The sequence below is a fragment of the Mustela lutreola genome, chromosome 1 (assembly GCF_030435805.1).
Source record: "Mustela lutreola isolate mMusLut2 chromosome 1, mMusLut2.pri, whole genome shotgun sequence".
Taxonomy (NCBI): domain Eukaryota; kingdom Metazoa; phylum Chordata; class Mammalia; order Carnivora; family Mustelidae; genus Mustela; species Mustela lutreola.
The window spans coordinates 176,970,217-176,989,347 of record NC_081290.1 but is presented as its reverse complement, the minus strand read 5'-3'; the positions used below and the strand labels follow the sequence as shown (position 1 = coordinate 176,989,347).

Here is a 19,131-nt window from a genome sequence, read left to right as displayed (position 1 = left end):
TTTATGAACCTTGAAAGGGGCTGAGAAACCCTAGTTACTTGGTATAAAATACTACAATTACTCATCTATTCCCCTTCCCGCCCACCCTCTCCCAAAGCCTCATAAATCTAGGGTTGTAGAATCAAAGGCTTATTTTTAGTGTTTTCCGTAACACATTGTGGCCCTTCTCCCCATGGGGCAGAGGGCGCGTCGAGCCACGTATCTGAAAGCGAGCCTTCCTGACGCCCTCTTCTCCCGGGGGCACCGCTTCTAGATTCTGTGGGTCTCAGAGCCAGTCATTGCCACGCGTCATGGTTCCTCCTTGGTAGAGCCGGTTCTCCAAGGCTAGTTTCTCTGTCCTGCACCAGCAGCAGTCTGATTCCTTCAGATAGTGCAGCAGAAAACTGGACTGAGGAGTAGGGCTACCAGTGTCCGCAACGCTCTCTGACCTTGACTTTAAGTTTATGGGTATCCATTCAGAGTCTCGGAAGTCTTCTGATTTAAGGAAAATCTGGTGAAGTCCCTACTTTACCAGACAGAAAACACCTGTCTGGTGAAGTAGGGACTTCAGTTGTTTTTACTGGCCTTGGTTATTCCAGACATCCTGAAATGGCACACATGCTCTGTCCTCAGAGATGCCGTACGTCTTTCAGCAGGATTTGGTTGAAACCAAATGGTTTTAGGAGACCAGGTTGAAACCAGATGGTTTTAGGAGAGCAGGACTTAAATGACCTCCGTTCGGGCTAAGCCCTAGGAGAGGAGGAATCAAACGGTGATTAACTCTCTGCTTCCATGAACCTTATATTTTAATGGAAGAGAAACGCCTAAATAAAAGAAAGGGGCAAAGCAAGGTCTTTGAAGTAAGGGCTATGGCAGAAGGCAGAGAAAGTGTGGTGAGCCTGTAGCAGGCGATCAGAGGAGATGGAGGCTGAACATGGCTTTTGACTTGAGCCCTAGAAGATTAAAATGACATAGTCGACTTGAGTGCTAGGGAAAGTGAACTAGAATGACAAAAGCATGGTCTTAAAAAGTTACATATATATTTTTTATATATAAAATATGTATTTTTTATATTTTAAATTTTTTTTTATATATAACATATGTATAACTTATATACATGTAATAGGTATATATACATGCATATATAGCCCTACTTCAAGCACACAGACTTCCCACGCCTTCAGCACATGCTGTGTGTGTGTGTGTGTGTGTGTGTGTGTGTATGGTAATATATTGGTGGTGTGTGGCTGCTAAAAGAGTTTATAAAGAATTTGAGCACTGTGAAGTCTTGGTCTGGTTGTTAGAAAATGCTTCCTGGCTCTAAGAACTTGGGGAAGTCTAATTGGAGACCCAGGGGAGTCCGGGAGATCAAGCAAAGGCTGGGGACACACGCAGCCGAGTGGCGACGGTTGGAAGACCAGCACGGCGAAAGCCGCCAATCAACTTGACCCCCAGGCGCTGACCCAAGGGGATCATCTCCCTGTTAAGCAAAACAAGCAGCAAATCAAACCTGCGTAGAGAGAAAAAAATAAAAAACAAAACCAAAAAAACAGTGCTTTCCTACATTCAGAAGGAGGACATTATTTTGTTTCGCAGAGAATTTTTGTATTCACCAAAAACCTTGAAATAGATTGACTGGCGCCCATGCCGTGTGCCAAGCTCGTGGGTCCTCCCGCAGGCACACATCGGAGACACTTTGTGCTCGGTTCCAGCCCGGGGGGCCCACGGGAAGAAAGCAGATACTGCAAGGGAGCAGGTCAGAGAAACGCTGTGGTTTCCTGGTGTGTAGAAAAGTTGTTTTTACGCCGTGGTGTCGTGTGCAATCGCATTCCGTCGGAAGAAACAATGTTCACAGCTTGGTTAAAAAAGGCTTTAGAACTGAAAATGCTTACCCGCCACCTGAGCTTTGCGTGAGCCCCAATCGCTGGTCACAGATCACTGTAACAGATACCATAATAATGGAAGAGTCTGAAATATTGTGAGATTTATCAAAATGCGACAAAGGGGACAAATGCTGATTTGTACAACTCGTGTTGCCACACCCCTCCACTTTGTGAAAAGGGCGGCGTCTACAAGTATCTGCAAGTGTGGTGAAGCGAGACTTGACACCGCGAGGGAGGTGTGCCTATCCAGCTGTATCTGTCCCGTCAAAACGGTCGTTAGGGCCCCAGCACGGGTTCCCTCTAAAGACAGATTTTTGTTATCAATCCGTTCAGCTCTCGGCGTGGGCTTGCGACCGGTTTTCATGGCTAAGGCCACAGTCTGGCAAGGGCAAAAAGGTGCTTGTCTCCATGTCTTCTTCAGATGCAGATCGTGCACAGACGTGGGCTCCTTCCGTTTGGGGGCGATGGAGAAATGCATTGTGTTGTTCGATGCCAAAGAAGAAAGTAGGCTCTAGGCGGTCAGCCAGAACCTGGCGTACTTCTCCTGCGGAACCCAATAAATGAGTGTGTGTGCTCGGGGCGCACAGGCTTGGGGGTACGTCACTGGCAACATCTTGAAAATGGCAGGTCACGGTCTGTCACAGACTTGGGAAACCTGGTCCTTGGGACAGCGAGTGGTCCTCCAGTGGGGAGACCCCAGCATGGTTCATGGAAGCTGTTCTTTGCCCCCACAACCCCCTGCCCGCCTTCAGATCCTCAGACCACAGTCAGAAGCGTGCAGAGGCAGGAGAAAGCCTGGATTCAGACTCTAGCCTGGGCGGCTGGGATCATCCAGACCAGGCTGACTATCCATCCTGTCCTGCCACACTGGAGCCTCCGTGGGTTGGAGACTGAATGCTCTCTCCTGCTTGACACGTTCCCAGTGTTCAGACCCCAGAACTCATCACAGCACAAGGATCTCCAGCGAAGGACCTGTGTTTGAGGCCAGGGCTACAAAAAGAGGGCCTCTCCCACTGCCCTGTGCCGGGCCCCACATTGGACTAATATGTCCAGGGAAAGCCTCTGAGGACAGTGGCCCCTTCTCGGCCCTTTGAACAGATTGTCAGTGCCCAGCCTGGAAAACTGATGTCGAAGATCCATGGAAAGACAAGACTCAAATTCAAAAGGACAGCAAAAGAAGAATTGTAACATTATGTACACCAGGGTGAAATAAGGGAAAATAGATGAAATTCCAGGGCCCTTGAATCACATTGGGGACTTCCTTGCTGCCCTGTCCTGTTCCTGTCTGGAGACCGAAGCAGGAATGGAAAGCAAAGCCCTCTCCCTGGATCTCCCTCCAGAGGCTCAAGCCAAGCCCCCATCCTGGGAGGCCCCGACGTTTGCTCACCACTCCGCCTGCTGCCCGGCGTCCTGCTCCGGGCGCCGCCTCATGCGTCCCCTTTGACGGAGAGCTCAGTGTCCCCTGCAGAACGCCCACAGTCACGTCTGCAGCTGTTTGCATCTGCTCAGAAGCACGTTTTATGCCAAGTTCTATATTGAGTGCCTTGGTGGTTTCAGTCCCCAGAGACACAGGGCTGCTGGATGCCAGGGAGTCAGCCCGGGCCACAGCCAAAGCGATCACGTCGGTGACCTGAAGCTAGAATGGACGGCGTCGTACATCTCTTCCCAGTGGGCAGGGAACCGGGGCGGGGGGAGACCAGTGCTGGTCAGTAAAGCACTTACGTGATGTGAAGAGTCCTGCTTCCAGACAAGGCAGGAGGACGTGCCTCTCCTTGGTTTGCTGAGGGCACCTTGAGGCTTAGCTACATCTCCGGGAGAGGCATGCTGTCTCGGGGCTCTGGGCTATCCCGGGGAGAAGGCTGCACCTGTTCCCGCCCCAGACATCCTGCGGCACCAGGGAGCTCTTCTTCCTTTGGTTTTCGGGGACAGCCATGCCCCCGTTCTCCTAGATGTGCCAGAAGCTGGGGCCAAAGGGGGAAGAGCTCCGAAGCCCAGTGTCCCATTTCCCATTCGCCTTAACAGGGTGGGGGGGACTGTGAAGTGCGGTGATGGGTAGAAGGTGCCTCATGGGGGGCTGACCTGGAGACCCTCAGCACGCGCCCTCCTGCCTGTCCCCCTCTGCCTTCCTGCACCCCAACCCCTTCTCCTCGCTAACAGCACCTGTTGACTGCTCAGCGGTCGACCAGATAGACCCCCGTTAGCATCCTCGGCAGCTGCAGCCGCCGGGCGCACAAGCCCCGTCCATGGCGTGGCACTGCGCCAGCCAGCGTCACTGTTTGTCTCAAGGTGACACTTGGAATGGATGACGGCGGTGCTTCCTAATGCATTTACGTAATCCTTCCTGCTTTGCGGGCAGTTACTTCCAGGGCTTTAGCAGCAATAAAACTGTTCCTTTCCCAAGACACAGTTCACTCGATTTAAATCTGGATTGATTATAGCTAAACTTAGGACACGTCTTTACAAAGGAAGGAAAAAACCAGCCATACATGATGCACAGAAGTTATTCAGCATTCCTTCAGCTGCCCCCTTCCTGCCTTCCCCCCCCCCGTGTCGCAGGCTCAGCATAGGGAAGCTGGTGGGGGTGGGGGGAGTTCCCTGCCCTGGAGATTCAAAGCCCAGTCGCTCCTATGGAAAGGCTCTCGAGGCAGGGCATTAACCCAACTGCCATTAATTCCTTAGTCAGGGGGTCGTCTGCCCATATCGCCAGACCATCCGCTGACTTCGTGGTGTGAAGGGGACCCCTCATTCCCGTGAGCCTCCCTTGTTTTGGGTTTCCCTCCCCTGCATTCTCCGGACAGCATCCCTAGCCTCTAGCTTTGACCCCAAAAGAACACGCTCACCGCTCCTCAGCCGGTTTGGGTTTAAGACTAAGACGCTCGCAGGCGGGAGTGCAGAGGCAGCCTGGGTGTTTGCTGTCTGCTCGCCTTTGTGGGATTCCTCCCGGGCCCTCTAGGGCGTGGTCGGGGGCATGTACCCCCAAGTGCATAGAGGATTAGCTGGCTTTTGCAGAACACTGATTGGAACCTGTGTAAACACAGTACTATAAATTTAATTCAAGGACATACTGTGACTAGAATGTGAAAATTGGGGGTGTTGGTCTTAATTCACAAAAGTCCCAGTAACCATACCCCCTTGGTTGTCAGTGACCCAGAGTCACGACCAACAGAGAGAACCAGAGAAAGGCCTGGATTTTTTTTTTTTTTTTTTAACCATTTGACTTGAAAGGGAAAGATCAAAATGAATCACGAAGAATAATCCTAATCAGCACTGACTGTGTGCCAGGCACGCTAGCGTCAGCCTTCGGTATTGCTGTGGGACAGGTGAAGTTCTGCTGTTGACATTTCCTAGATGAGGAAACAGAGGTTGGAAGCAGCTGGGTGCCTTTCCAGCTCTCGGGAGGAAGGCAGCCACAGCTTTGGGGCAGAGCCCAGCCCTTGTCCTCTCTCTGTGCTGTAGCCATCTAGGATGCAGGGCACAAATACGCCTCGATACCCACTCCCCAAAATGCCAGCTCCGTGGACATTTTGGTTGACTTTGGAGTCAAAATGAAATTAAACCCTTTTCTTCTTCATACTTCCCTGTAAAATTGCATCACCAGCCAAGCATAATAGAGTAGTTGTCCCTAATGCATCCCTGGTAGACTTCAAATTATATCTAAATCATGGTTTTTAGAGAATCATGGTTTAGGTTTTATTGGTTTAGGTTTTATTGAGAATTGAGAGGCCATGTATTTTGGGGGTTTTGTTTTGTTTTGTTTTGTTTTTAAGATAAAGGCAGTTATTTTAAATTGCTGAACACTTCATTTTCTTTCCTCGGAATTCTTTTTTTATATTAAAAAAATATAAGGAAATTGAACCAAGATAAAGATTTAGCCTTGTTTTTGAGGCTTTTGTTTTTTCTTTGTTGTTGTTATTTTTTTCTTTTCAAGCAAATAAATACTTTTATTAACATGGTAATTTTTTTCTTTCTAATACACATAGTATTATAATATTTATTATATATAATTTATTAAATTATCTGATTTATTTTTTTTTTTTGAAGAGTAGATAGGATAAAAAGAGAATCAGATTTTCCACCTTGCATGTGAGGTTAATAAATGAGATCCCAAGGACAGATTCAATGTCTGCATTAAGGTCATTGTCACATCTTCCCACACGCTTCCCAAAAACCCATGCTGGGAGTTTTTGCTTCGGGTCAGGTGCTGGCTCACACCTGTGTGTGTTTCTTACAGTCGACCTGGACAGGCTCAATGATGACGTCAAGCGCTACAGCTGCACTCCCAGGAATTATTCCGTCAACTTAAGAGAGGAACTGAAGCTGACGCACGTGGTCTTCTTTCCCCGCTGCCTCCTCGTGCAGCGCTGTGGGGGCAACTGTGGCTGTGGGACTGCGAACTGGAAATCCTGCACGTGCAGTTCTGGGAAGACTGTGAAAAAGTATCATGAGGTATGTCCTTCTCAAACATGCATGAGCTCTTTCCAGCTGGAAATATTAGGGTAGGGTGCTGGACGACCAGGCCATGGGTTACAGTTGTTCTAGTTGTTCACTGCACAAAGGCAGCCATCTGGAAGGATGACTGGGAGCTGAAATTATACATGAGCTAAACTGACCAAGCCAAATGCCTTAGAGGGGCTAAGTACCTCCTGAAAGATGGACTCTTTTCTCTATTCTTCTTTTTTTAAAGATTTCATTTATTTATTCATTTCAGAGAGAGCAACAGCAGAGAGGTGGGGGGGATCGAAGGGAGAGGGAGAAGCAGACTCCCTCCTGAGCGGGGTACCCATGCCAGGCTTGATCCCAGGACCCCAAGGCCATGAATGAGCCGAAGGCAGACACCTTACCGACCGAGTCACCCAGGTGCCCTTGGACTCTGTTTTCTAATCATCAGAAAGCAACCTGTGGGACAACATCCTTGTTTATTTATATGATCAAATGCATGATGCAGTGATTCAGAGCTCACATGACCTCTTTGTAGTAATATGTGGTATTTGTAAAGGCTGTCATGGCAAAATTTAGGTCACTTTAAGAAAAATCTAAGGGCCAAACCTGAATGCAGTCAAGCCCTTAAGAAATTTAGGAGAGTGAAGATAGCAAAATGTAAATTGACAGAAGATGTTTAGAGAGACTTTTTAATTCTCTAAATAGGATATTATTTTTCTTCTAAAAGTACCATTTTTTCCTAAAGACTACTGAGTGCTACCTGGGAAATCAGCTGTGAAAGTAGGCAAAACTAAACAAAAGTAAATATGAAGATAAAAGAGGAATAAAATTTAGGGAGAACAGAGTTCTACAGAACCCTGTGTTTCTGACTCTGTGTTCCTATCACTAGTAACACTGCTTATCCTTTTTGAACACACAGTACTTTATTGAGCATTAAAGGATTTAAGGGGAGCTCAGAGCTGTTCCTGACCTTGGCAGCACTCTTACTTCCCAATCGTGGGAGTATTTCCAAGTCACAAATATGGAGACTCCGTTTTCACATATGTGAAATGAGACTAAGACATTATAACAGATAATCACTTATAGAGTGGTTCTGGGGCTCAAATAAAATAGTGCATATGGAATGCCTTTTGTAAGATGTGAAACGTCATACCAAAATGTGTTTAAGAACATAATCTAAACAATTAAGCAGACATTACCATGAGAAATGATTGTTTGCGTTGCTTTTCCTCTTGTATCCACCAAAACAAAGGAGTAAAGTGTGCCCCCTAAATAAAACCTTCAGCTTTTAAAAGGTGTTTTTTTTTTTCTTTTTTTAGTCCTGAAAACAGTAAGTCAATACAAACAAGTTTAAGGAGGTGACGGGAGCTAAATGAGAACGGGGACGTCATAACTGGTATTTCCAACTTGGGAAGTGTAGGAAATTAAATGCCACAGGGACCAGGCTTACCTCACATGGGAGAAACACTTTATTTCAGACTTCCATGGAGCTTATTTTCTTAGTCATAAGAATTCCTTACTCCACCCTGCAGTTTTCAAGGGGAACCAAAAAAAAAAAAAAAGTTCTGTCCAGAGAATGCTATAGTCTGCGTTCATTGTGTTTTATTTTTGTATGACCCGATGAACTCTAGATAGGATGTTGTCCTTTGCATCTAAGAACCTGAATTTTGTAATGTTTAGTCAGACCCTGAGGATTAGTGCCGAATACAGTAATCAGGCTAGAATTAAAATAATCTAGCAAGTGACAAGATCACTACCTAGGCATAAATGCAGAGGAAAAACAGTTAAGTACAGGCCTTTGATCTATCTGTAGAGTGTTTTATTTTCCTCTGGACTCCACTCAGTTTGAAGTTACAGCTTCATGTTTTATATTGTTTATTGCAGAAATGGCAGAGTTGAACGTGCACACCACCCCTTTAAAACAAAACAAAACAAAACAAAAAAACCCTCACATTCCAGACAGTGAATGCTAAAGAACTCTAAAGGGTCCTTTTCTTGCTTCTTTTCTTGTCTCTGTCTGCCCACCCAAGAGGTTACCTGTAAATTTCTGTTCACAATTAACATCTAGAAAGGGAAGCCCTTGATCTCTGCTCATCACAGGAGCAGGTCTGAGATGCCAGCATCTTTTTGAAGCTGCTCTCTGAAGCAGCTCTTTGAAACACTGTAGTTTAGTATTTTTACTTCTGGGGTCTGCAGAGCTCTGCACGAAGTCACTCTGCCAGGCTCTGGACAAAGGGACAAAACAACATCGATCACTCTCTCAGCCGCCACATACCTGACACAAACATGTCTGGCTCCTTGACCCCCCGGCTCCTAAAATACCTTGCAACATGTCATAGTGATCCCTCTGCTGAGTGCCCCCGGGAAAGAGTAGAGACTTGTTCTCTTTCCAGCAGTGGGGGCGGCTTGAGCCTGGCTCATTAGGGAAAAGTCCTGGTTCTTTTTTCTATTCTGTATCTGTGCTCTAACCCAGAGACACAAGAAATCAGTTTCCCCAGCTGCTGCTTGTAACTGATGAGATGTGAAATGAGTTTCCATGGGCCGTGAGCACCCTTAAGGGGTAACTGGAACTTGTCACATAAGCAGGCCTGTGTGACTCTGCACAAATATTTCAGCACTCGGCGTTTAAAGCATAAAATGGGAAAAATTATAAAGCTCCTAATGAAGCTTAGATAATTGTTCTGTTCTTGGGTCATGCTGTTTCCCAAGCAGGGGGTTGAGCGAGTTTCCCCCCAGCCCCACCAGTACGATACAGTGTTACCTTCTTTATGATTTCCTGTTCTCCAAAGCTGGTAGGTATCCTTTAAGGCATTTTCCCGGTTTCTTTGCAGCCTCTTGGAATGCATAGGATATAAAAGTTACTTTGGGGTAGTGAGTTTTCAGAAGGAAGTTTCCAGAGAACATACCATGTAGATGCTGTTATTTCAGGTCCCATCTTGCCTTGATAATGTGCCATGGAGAAGCAGGATCTTCCCCAGAAATAAGGTTACCTTAGCGGTTTGTCATCCTCTGGTTCCCATCAATGGACATTCGGGCAACAGCCAAAAATTCACGAAGCAGCAGAGAGAGAGAGATCAGAGTTAATTTCTCTGTCCCTCCTCTCGTGATTTTGTCACTATGCTGCTGTAACTGTCCATCGTGTCGAGTAGAACTTTCTACAGTGAAGGGAGGGTTCCCTCCCTGCCCCCCCAGTATGGCAGTCGCCAGTGACATGTGGCTAGTTGGCACTTGACGAGGACCCGACACAAACAGGAGATCGGACTTTGAGTTCTATGTGATTTTAAGTTATGTAAATGTAGATAGCTGCACATGGCTGGGGGTTGCCGTATTGAAAAACACAGCCTAGACCCATCTCTGTTTCTGGACTAAGTGGAAAAAAAATAATGACTTTAGAAGATTCTTTTTATTTTGCTCAAGAATTTTATATTAAAAATCTGCTTCCTATTAACAGCTTAAGAGTCAGGACGTGTAAGCACATGTTTATATATGAAAAGAGATTAATTAGAGGTTTTAAACTGTTGAGTTTTAGACTTGGGATAAAATAATCATACTTTTAGGTTTTTACATGTTTTAAGCATCTGGTATAGAAACAAATTTAGCTAAAATGGGAAATTGAGATCAAAGAGACAGGAAACAAAATGAGTTGGTGAAGAGTTTCTACTCTGTGGCAAAAGCAATGAGATTTGGGGTTATGATTCTAACCAACCATAACAAAAGTCAAGGAAACTTGGTTCCTTTCTCTGGAAATAGCATTTCTAACGTAAGGAGAGTCTCCCTGCTTCATCCTCTTTCTGTCTCTTTGGGTGAGACTGTGAGACCACACTCCCGGGGGCTTTTCCTGTGTTTGCAATGAGCTGAGGCAACAGAGCACAACACTGTCTGACTGGAAGGAAGATGTGGCCCCTGGTTCCAGCTCTGCCGTGTGGAAGGCAGCCTAGGGGCCTAGGAGTTCCTCAGTTCATCCCCACAATAACCCCCAATTTGGGGTTCCCAGGCAGACTTGAAATGACATGGCATCCGTTAACCATGACACCATCCTACCCCCCAAATCCTACCTTACCTTACACAAGGAACAGAAGCAAACTGGAGGTGGCAGTGCTAGGTCAATGTAAAGGAGTAAAGATAGGATCGGACAATCAGCAGTTAATGCTGATGGAGAAATTCACTCACCCATCAGTGATAACAGTGACACTTGGCTCATGGGGCTACTGAACAGATGTGAGGGCAGAAGACTGGAAAGTCCAGAAGAGATATGGGTGGAGTTTTCTGAGAGGTCTGGCTTCCCTGCAACCTCGATGGCTCCCTGAGTGAATGGACCCTGCTTTTCATTACAGCCGAATGTGCACATTCCTTCCCTTGTAGACCTAGCTTCCTGCCATCGCTTCGCACACCTGCTTTGGGCCATGCTCCCCCTCAGGTAGACAAGACCATCTGTGACATGAATGGTCATCCCTACCAATTCTGCACTCTGAATGTGGTGCCCAGTTAGCCTTCCATTACATTTTCCACAGTGTGTGGACATGAGCCCTGTAAGGTGCTGTCGGAATTATGGATGAAACTGCTTCGCTCTTTCAAGGCTGGACTGCAGCTGAGTGCACCCCCACAGTAGCCCCCGTGTGCTCCCAGAAAACATAATGTCTACAGAGAGCAAGACTGGATTTTCAGTATTCATGAGTGTTTTATGGACCCTGACTACAATCCCAGCCTTTGGTCACCTGCAGACTTCATCAGCCAGGGAACTGTTCCTAAACACTGTCGTCTGTGTCTTTCTTCCTGAGTACCCTATCTTACCACATGCAGTCAGTCCTTCTGCTGCGAGGCTCCGGTCTGCTGGGACTGCTGCCCGCAAGCTCGGTAATTGTCCAGGCAGAAAATAATGTGTTATCCCTTCTCGAGATGTTCTCGTTCATAATCACTTAGGTTTCAGAAAAATGGTCTAGCAGCCCTTAAAAATCTAAACTCTCTGCACATTTTTCATGAAGTCTGGAAGCATGGAAAAGCTCAAAAGGGAAACAAAAATAGGAAGCTTTTTTCTTTCTTTTTTTAAAGATCAGAAACTATGTATATGGAGTACAGCCTGCTTTAAAAGTTGGGAACAATCTTAAATAAACTCTTAATGGTTCCAGCTCATACAATGCATTTGTCCTGAAATATGTGTTTGTGTTCCTATGTCAGCCATTAATCTGAGAACTATTAAAGGCATTAACTTTTTTTTTTTTATATTCCCAATCAAGAAGATCCCAACTCAGCAGATAGCTTTTCTGCCTAGTCTTGTTTTATTAGTGGAATAGCTTTATGGCAATGATTCATTCAGTGGTTTATTGGCAACGAGGCGAGTAAATGAAGTGAAAAATCTTTCGTGATGTGGTAATTTGCAGATTGAGCATCTTTGACTTTGTGTAGCGTTGCGCAAGCCACCACCCGGCTTAGTCCTTCTCCAGTTAGTCCGAGTCAACTTTGCCTGGACTCGCATGGTTCTCCGGGTGGTGGAGAAGGCTCAGGGTTTCCACCCACAGGTAGTAAGAAGTGGCTGGCGGGTCGTCAGTGGGCTTTTACTTTGGGGTGCGCTCGCAGCTGTGAGCCCTAGCTCAGAGAATAGGAAAGCATTTTGGGATGGTCTTATTAGTATGTGTCCTTCGGCAGCTGAAATTAATTCAGTGGCTCCTTCCTTCACTTTAAAAGTGAGCAGATAACCTATAACCAGCCAGTTTGCCTTCCCAGATAAAAGCTTTTCATTTCTCTTTTAACTTCCCATGCTCTCTCAAGTCAGTTTTGCTTTCTTCCTCCTCTCAGTGCGGCGTACCTGAACCTCAGACTATTACATGGTCTGAAAGCTTTGAACATCAGCGCCGTGATCAGCTGGGAAAGCAGTCGATTTCCGCTTTGTTCAAACAGTGCTTTCCGGTCTTGTCTGGGAGAGTGTCTGCCAATTCATTTTTTTCTCTTCTTATCAGCAAAACCCATATATACCATGCTCGTGTTCCTTCATATAAAACACAGGGAAAATCCCTGAACCATCAGGAGATGGGTTAGAAGAACCACCTGGGCTCTGTGCTCACGCCGTTGCCAGGCTCTTCTGTTGGCCGTCAGATGAGAACTCGAAGAGCCCCGGGAGTCCAGCGGCCGGTCATCACTGCTCATTAGGCTCTTGTGACAGTCATGCTCTTCAGACACTCACATCTTGGGACTCACTTCCTTCCCCTCCATCTGCAGAACCCTCAGTCTGGTTAACGTAGAGTCTTGGACAATAGCGACTCATGCACATCGAAGAAGTTCTCAGCAAAGCTGTGGGACTCAAGCCTGAAACGCCTTCCAAGCGCGCCGGCGGGGCAGAGCTCAGCTGCACTTTTGGGCCATCACGGGTGGGGCTGTTCAGTACCCAAAATGTCAGACATTCTGCAACCACTGTTGCTGGGTGGGTTTTTTTTTTGGGGGGGGGGGAATCTTTTGGGGTTTTTTTGTTTGTTTTATTTTTTAAATGAAGAAGCAGAACCCTCAAGTTCCCAGCAGGTGAGCACATGGTGACCACACACGGAAGGCACAGACCACTGTGATTCTGCTCTTGGTATTTCAAATTTTCCAAAACTGTGAAAGCGTTACAAGTAGCCCAAAGCATGGGGCCCTGTTTGTATGTCTGGCCCTGGCGTGTATGTCTATCCGCTGTGTCTGTTGGAGGTGCAGGGAGGGAGGTGACAAGAGGAGATGCAGGGGGGAGGTGAACAGGAGAGAGCAGGAGCGTCCCAGGCTCCGATGGCACCGCCCCCGGCCCGGGGGTGCTGCTTCACCCTCCGCTGTGTGCGCAGACTGCCCACGAGCCGTCCACACGTAAGTTCCCATGGCATAGGCGAGCTCAGCCACGTGGGGTCAAGTCCCCGTGCCAGCTCCGTAACGGTGGGCAAGTAGCTTAACCTCTCTCTTTTCTCACGTATGAAAATTAGAAAAGTACTAATATGTTGCAGGGAAATCCAAATAATATTTGCAAAAAAGCCACTTATGACAGCGTGTGGCATCAGTACCGTGAGTCGTTGTTTCCGCTGTTCTCGAAGGGCTTCGATCCAAACTAAGACACAAAATAAATTGGGTGGAATTGGTGACACAGACTGTGAGAGTAGTCGAGTCGCAGGAGGGAAAGAGAACAACAGAATTAGCTCGGAGAACGGCCATTTGGACTGAGTTTACCAACAGCAGATGGTTTGGAGTGTTTGCGCCTCTGGCAGGAGCTCTCGTCGGGACCCCACCCCCCCACTCCCCCACCCCCCACCCCCCCACCCCGCTTCCCCGGTGCTCATCAGCATCTGTCGGGAGCTCTGCTGCAGGTGGGAATCCGTGTCCCGCTCTGTATGCGCCGAGCGCAGACTCCGTAGCTTGATCAAACATCAAAGAGACGAGCTGATCTGTTCTTCTCCTCCCTGGGGCCCCCATGGCCCAGCCTGGCTTCGTACCAGGGGACAAGCAATGAGGTCTCTGCACCTGCTTTTCCTAGTTGAGGGTTTGGGTCTGTTCATGGCTCCAAGCAGGTAATGACGTGAGGACGAGCAAATGTCTGGGAAGGAATTCCTGGTCAAGAAGCAGAGGAGTACCATGAAACGTCCCACAGAGTCCAAAGCAAGATTTTGCCACATGTAGCCTTCACCAGGGACCAGCGTAGCCGGGCACGTCCCCACTCCAGCTCCCACGTGGAGCCCGACAGCCCTTGGAGACACAAGGAAATCACGGGCTCATCAGAAGGCATGGATGCCGGGGTGCTAGGACCCTAGCGGACAGTCCCGCACACGAGTCGCAGTGGCCGGAAGACCCCACACAAGGCACGCGGCCTCCTTGAGGATCTCGGACCCCCGTCTATAAAACGGGGATAAGGACCCGTCCTCTACTACATGACAAGGTGTGTCGGAGGGGAGAAGAAATAACGTGTCTATGCTCATCCTTGGAAAACTATAACATACAATATCGTTATATGGTAGCGCCTGCTGGAGTTCAGAGTCTGAAAGGAAAATGGAAAAAAATCCAAACAGATGGCGGACGGGAGCCTGAGAGCATACAGAGGAGAAGCGGACTGAGAAACCGTGTCGGTGGGAGCGCGTGTGTAGTTTCCAAAGGCATCGTGTCTCAGACGAGGAACGTTTGATTTCGGCAAAGGCCACTGCGGGGAAGAAGTTAGCTTCCATGTAAATATACTATAATTATGTTTCAACTTAGATTTTTTTAAGTTTTTACTTACATTCCAGTGTGTTAACATATCACGTGATACTAGTTTCTGGTGTACAACACAGTGGTTCAACACTTCCCTTTCCCGCCCGGAGCTCATCACCGCGGTGCCCTCCTTCAGCCCCGTCCCCCGTTCCCCTGCCCCCCGCCCGCCTCCCCTCTGCTGGTCACCAGCAGATCGCTGTGATCGCTGTAGCTCAGTCTGTTTCTTGGTTTGCCTCTTTCTCTCTTTTTCCCCTACTTTGCTCATCTGCTTTGTTTCTTAAATTCCACGTTGGAGTGCAATCATTTGGTATTTGTCTTTCTCTGACTTACTTCCCTTAGCACGATGCTCTCCAGCCCCGCGTCATCCCAATCAATTTATTAACTTAAGAGATTAAGGATATACTTTATGAAGAAACATTGTATCAATACAGTATTGAGGTAGAAAAATTCTGGTGGAGCTTGGTCTGTTTTAAATCGCAAAAGGTATTGCATTTTAACAAATGGATAAGGACATACATGCATTTTCAAGTAATTATGGCCACTACACACCTTCATCAGGCATTACATCCGGGCGTTACATCAAACATTGAGCCGCACCGGCGTATTCGCGCTCGTGACACTATCCGCTGTTCTGTTTCCAGAAATAACCAATACTCGGTATTGTATTTATCCATAACATATGCTCTGTTCAAAGAATATTTATAACAGGGTTTGGAGCAGCACTTGGCACACAACGGGCCCTTGGAAAGCTGTCGTAAGTCCCGCTGGGACCCTGGAGCTCATCCTGCGCCGCCGGCGGGTGATGCTGGTGGCGTTACCTTGTGGTCCAGTGACCACGCTCCCCGCGTGGGGAAGTCGACAGTTGTAAAAATGTTAACGTGAGAGTGTCATCGTCGCAAGCCCAGAGTTCTTATGGGCTTCTCAAAGGGTTGGGAACCAGAGCAGAAGGGGCATCTCGTTGTGCTAAACCCTCCGGGCTTTCTAACAGGAACTTTCTAACAGGCGCTGTGCTTCTGGTCCTAGGTGTTGAAGTTTGAGCCGGGCCACTTCAAGAGGAGGGGCAGAGCAAAGCACATGGCTCTCGTCGACATCCAGCTGGACCATCACGAGCGCTGCGACTGTGTCTGCAGCTCAAGACCGCCGAGATAAAGGGGTGTGCACACAAACACGCTGAGCACAAATGAATCCTTAGTTTGAGGAGGGTGTGGCGAGAGACTCTTTTCCTCCCAGCAGCCGAACTTAACTACTAGCCTGCAAAGCAATGAATACAAGTGGTTGCTGAGTTTCAACCCAGCTTGGTTAGCCGTGGCAAGTAGCAAGGTATATTGTCAACGTCTATAGCCCAGAATATAGGATTGCAGCCAATAATAGTGTCAGAGAATCCATACACGTACGTACACATACGTACATACTCTTCACGTCTCTGTGTCAATACATCAAACGGCTTATTCCGTGTCTACAATGAGGTACACCAGAGCTGATGCATGGTGGCGTCATTTAGACCCTTAAAAATCTTTTGACAAATTCAGGGACATATTAAATACAAGAAACATGACCTTGGAAGATTCAGAAGATTATTTAGGTTATTTTAAAATTTGAATCACAAAACAATCTTGGAGCTTGCTCTTTTAAAGAAAGCACCTTGTATATTAAAAACCAATAAATGAGCTTTTCTTATATATACATTTTAACTGTAAAGAAAAAAAAGAAAAACTATGGATTCTGGGACAAAGGCACAGACCTAACCATGTTTCCTATGGGACACACTACGTGCTTACCTGGGTAGACAATACTTGCCCATCTCCAGAAGCATGCCATGATAATATAGATGCATTAGGAAGTAAGTCATTGAGTCTTTTTCTGCATCCTGCTGAGGCATGCAAATTCATTGAACACCTGTCTCCAAAAAATTTCTCAGAAGGTTTATTATTATAATCCTCCCAGAGACAGTTTATTAACTGTAGCAGAAATTTGAATTGCTTCCTTCTGGAAAACACCTCCACAGAAATAACTAACTCTTTTGGAAAACGGCATGGGGACTCTGTATGACCCTTTCCAACTAGTGTTCGTTGAAAGACTTGGGTAGTTGAAAGTAAGAACAGTGAATGTAGAGACAGTAACGGAACTGGAAATTGGATGGAGTATTTGATTGGGTCCTTAATAATAACGGATCCAAACCTCTCCAAACTATGCCAGTCCATTTTATGTCTCTTGCATTCATGCTCCCATCTCTCTGATATACAAACTTGGATTTATAATGGCATTTAAATTTGACAAACATCCTGAATTATTTATAGCCTAAAAGCTTTCCTGTATAGAAACCACCTGGTTTTATTGATGTAACTTCCTAATTGTACCCTCACCCACCATTCTGAATTCCTGTTTCTGAACTAAATGGAATCAGGTCTGGAGTCTGTGGTTCTCTCCAGATCCATGGAGCTCGTTCTTAGAAGGCTGTCCTGGGGACACAAATTTGGCCTTGCTCCGCCACTAGAAACCTTGAGTTCGGATCGGTGGTCTTCTCATTTCTCCCTCCCAGGCTCCTCAATGTCTGTTGGAAAGGAGACTGAGTCCCGGAGTAGGAAGCGATTCATCATTCTCCAGGCTCAAGAGAGAGAGAAACACTGAAATCCAGATAGCCCCAGGGCCACCCGGAGAGAGTCCCACTTTTCTTGCTGCCTGGAAACAAAAAAAGGAAAGCCGACTTCTCCCGTGAGTCTAGGGCCCTAGTGACCAGGACCGGTTGAGTGAGGGGTGTGTGACGTGGGCTGCGCCAGCCCAGTGCTCAGGTGTGGGGTCGAAATACACCTGGACTTCAAAGCATGGACCACCTTCCCCACCGTCCTCACTCATAGCCTCCTTCCCTCTCAGCTCTCGGAGACGAAGGCCATTGCTTATTAACGATGTGAAAGTTCCCTAGAAGCACCCAGTGTTCTCGCTGCGGAGGGGTGAGGGCGGGAATCCCTGCCTTGTTTAGTTGCCCAGAATCCCAGAGCACAGTCAGAAATGTCCCAAGCAGACACACTTGCGGTCAGGGACCTGCTGGTCCCCTTCACGGCCACATGCAAGTTTACCGTGAAAACATCGGCTCGGGTGCCCAGATCAAATGAGTGTCCCCTGACTGTGGCCTGTGCCGTTCACACTGTCGTGGGTGTGTGAAAGCTGAGCATGTTCTCCCTGGTTTTCAATAAACCTTCCAGGCTGCAATAACCGCGGTGGTTTTCGGTTAAAGCCCTATCTGTGCTCTTTATTTATTAGCTGAAATGGAAGCAGGCATATTCGCTCACTTTCCTTTCTTCTTTCCTGAGTGTTTTATTAAAACGTCTCCCTTGGTTATCTGTTATCTGTTGCACTTCCAACGTGTAGCCAATAAATCTGTTCCATCGCCATCAGAGGAATAGAAAAGCTCGCCGTACAAATTACATTTCAAAACAAACCCTAATAAATCCGCAATTCTGCATGGCTCGCTCACCTGGAATAATGCCTTTCATTCACTCCGTTCTTATGGGGCAGAACACTCTCATAAGCGGAACTGGTTGTGTTTTGTCATGTCGGCAACACACACTTTTTTCCTCTCACCGCATGCTTCTATAGCAAATGTAATAGGGCTCTTATCTTCGTGAAAAATATATGTTGCTTTTGAACAAAACTACTCCGTTATTTAGTCCCCAATGGCACTTTTGAAAGGAGTACAGTGCTACGACCTTCCTCTCACCAACGCATGCAAGTCTTCGGGGTGACGGGACGGGGTGATATCTGTGGGCTTCATTTTGGAAAGCAGGAAGGGCGCGAACCTCGTCCCCTAATAGCAGGTTTTGGCTCCGTCCCTGTGCCGAGCCTGGGCAGCCAGACGGGGCTTGAGTTTTGCTGTTCTGCTGTGCCACTGTGCCTCTTGGACTGTTTGTTTTCCCACCAGCCTTTTAATAAAACAGAGTCGCATCGGACCTCCCTCCCTGAAGACAGCTCTCAGCCTGTGTCTTCCTTGGGGGCCTGACATCAGGACCTTTGGGACTCATTCCCCTTTTGTCTGCCCTGGAAGCTTTTCCCTCCTCGAGGGGCAGCCCAGCCGGGGAGGGGTGCTCCCGCTCAGGGAGACCAGTGAGGGGTTGTGAGCCTAAGGACTTTGATTATGATCAGGGGCCGGGGGAGCGGGGACAAAGGGCAAAGCGAGCTCTGCTCAGACGAGAACTTGAGCCCCTCCTCACAGCTTTGTCCTGCCGGATGCAGCCGCGGCACCGAGCTGGTGAAACTCGGCCACTTCATTTAGCGGAATGGCTTCAGGTTGCTTGGGGAAAGGCAGTGGGGACGTGTTTTCTTTGCCAAGAATCAATTTTCCCATCAGAAATACCAGCTAATGTGTGAGACAAAGTGTGGGGAGGGCCAGGAAGGAATCCAATAATGCTGTGCATAGTGGTTAATTCAGAGAACTTGGATTTTTATATAAAAATCATGCTAGCTGTAGATCATGATTCTTACATAAAAATCCAAGTTATCAGACTATATATACACATGCACAGCTATCTGAATATGCTTTTATATATATATATATATATATATATATATATATATATATATGCAGTATCTTAATGCAGAAACCTGAATCATCTTGTGTTATTTCCTGAAGTATACATGTGTCCAG

The 19,131-nt window shown here is 47.2% G+C and overlaps 1 protein-coding gene across 2 annotated transcripts in view; it reads left to right on the top strand.

Annotated features, from left to right (window-relative positions):
* The window catches only part of PDGFD (platelet derived growth factor D), a 227,235-nt gene extending 209,262 nt beyond the window's left edge, over positions 1–17,973 (top strand). For both annotated transcript variants that reach the window (XM_059179436.1, XM_059179427.1), the window contains exons 6-7: positions 6,094–6,308; positions 15,516–17,973. In XM_059179436.1, coding sequence (XP_059035419.1) covers positions 6,094–6,308; positions 15,516–15,641 — 341 coding nt within the window. In that variant the 3' untranslated portion in view covers positions 15,642–17,973. The remainder of the gene's footprint in view (positions 1–6,093; positions 6,309–15,515) is intronic.
* Positions 17,974–19,131: the final 1,158 nt, after the last annotated feature.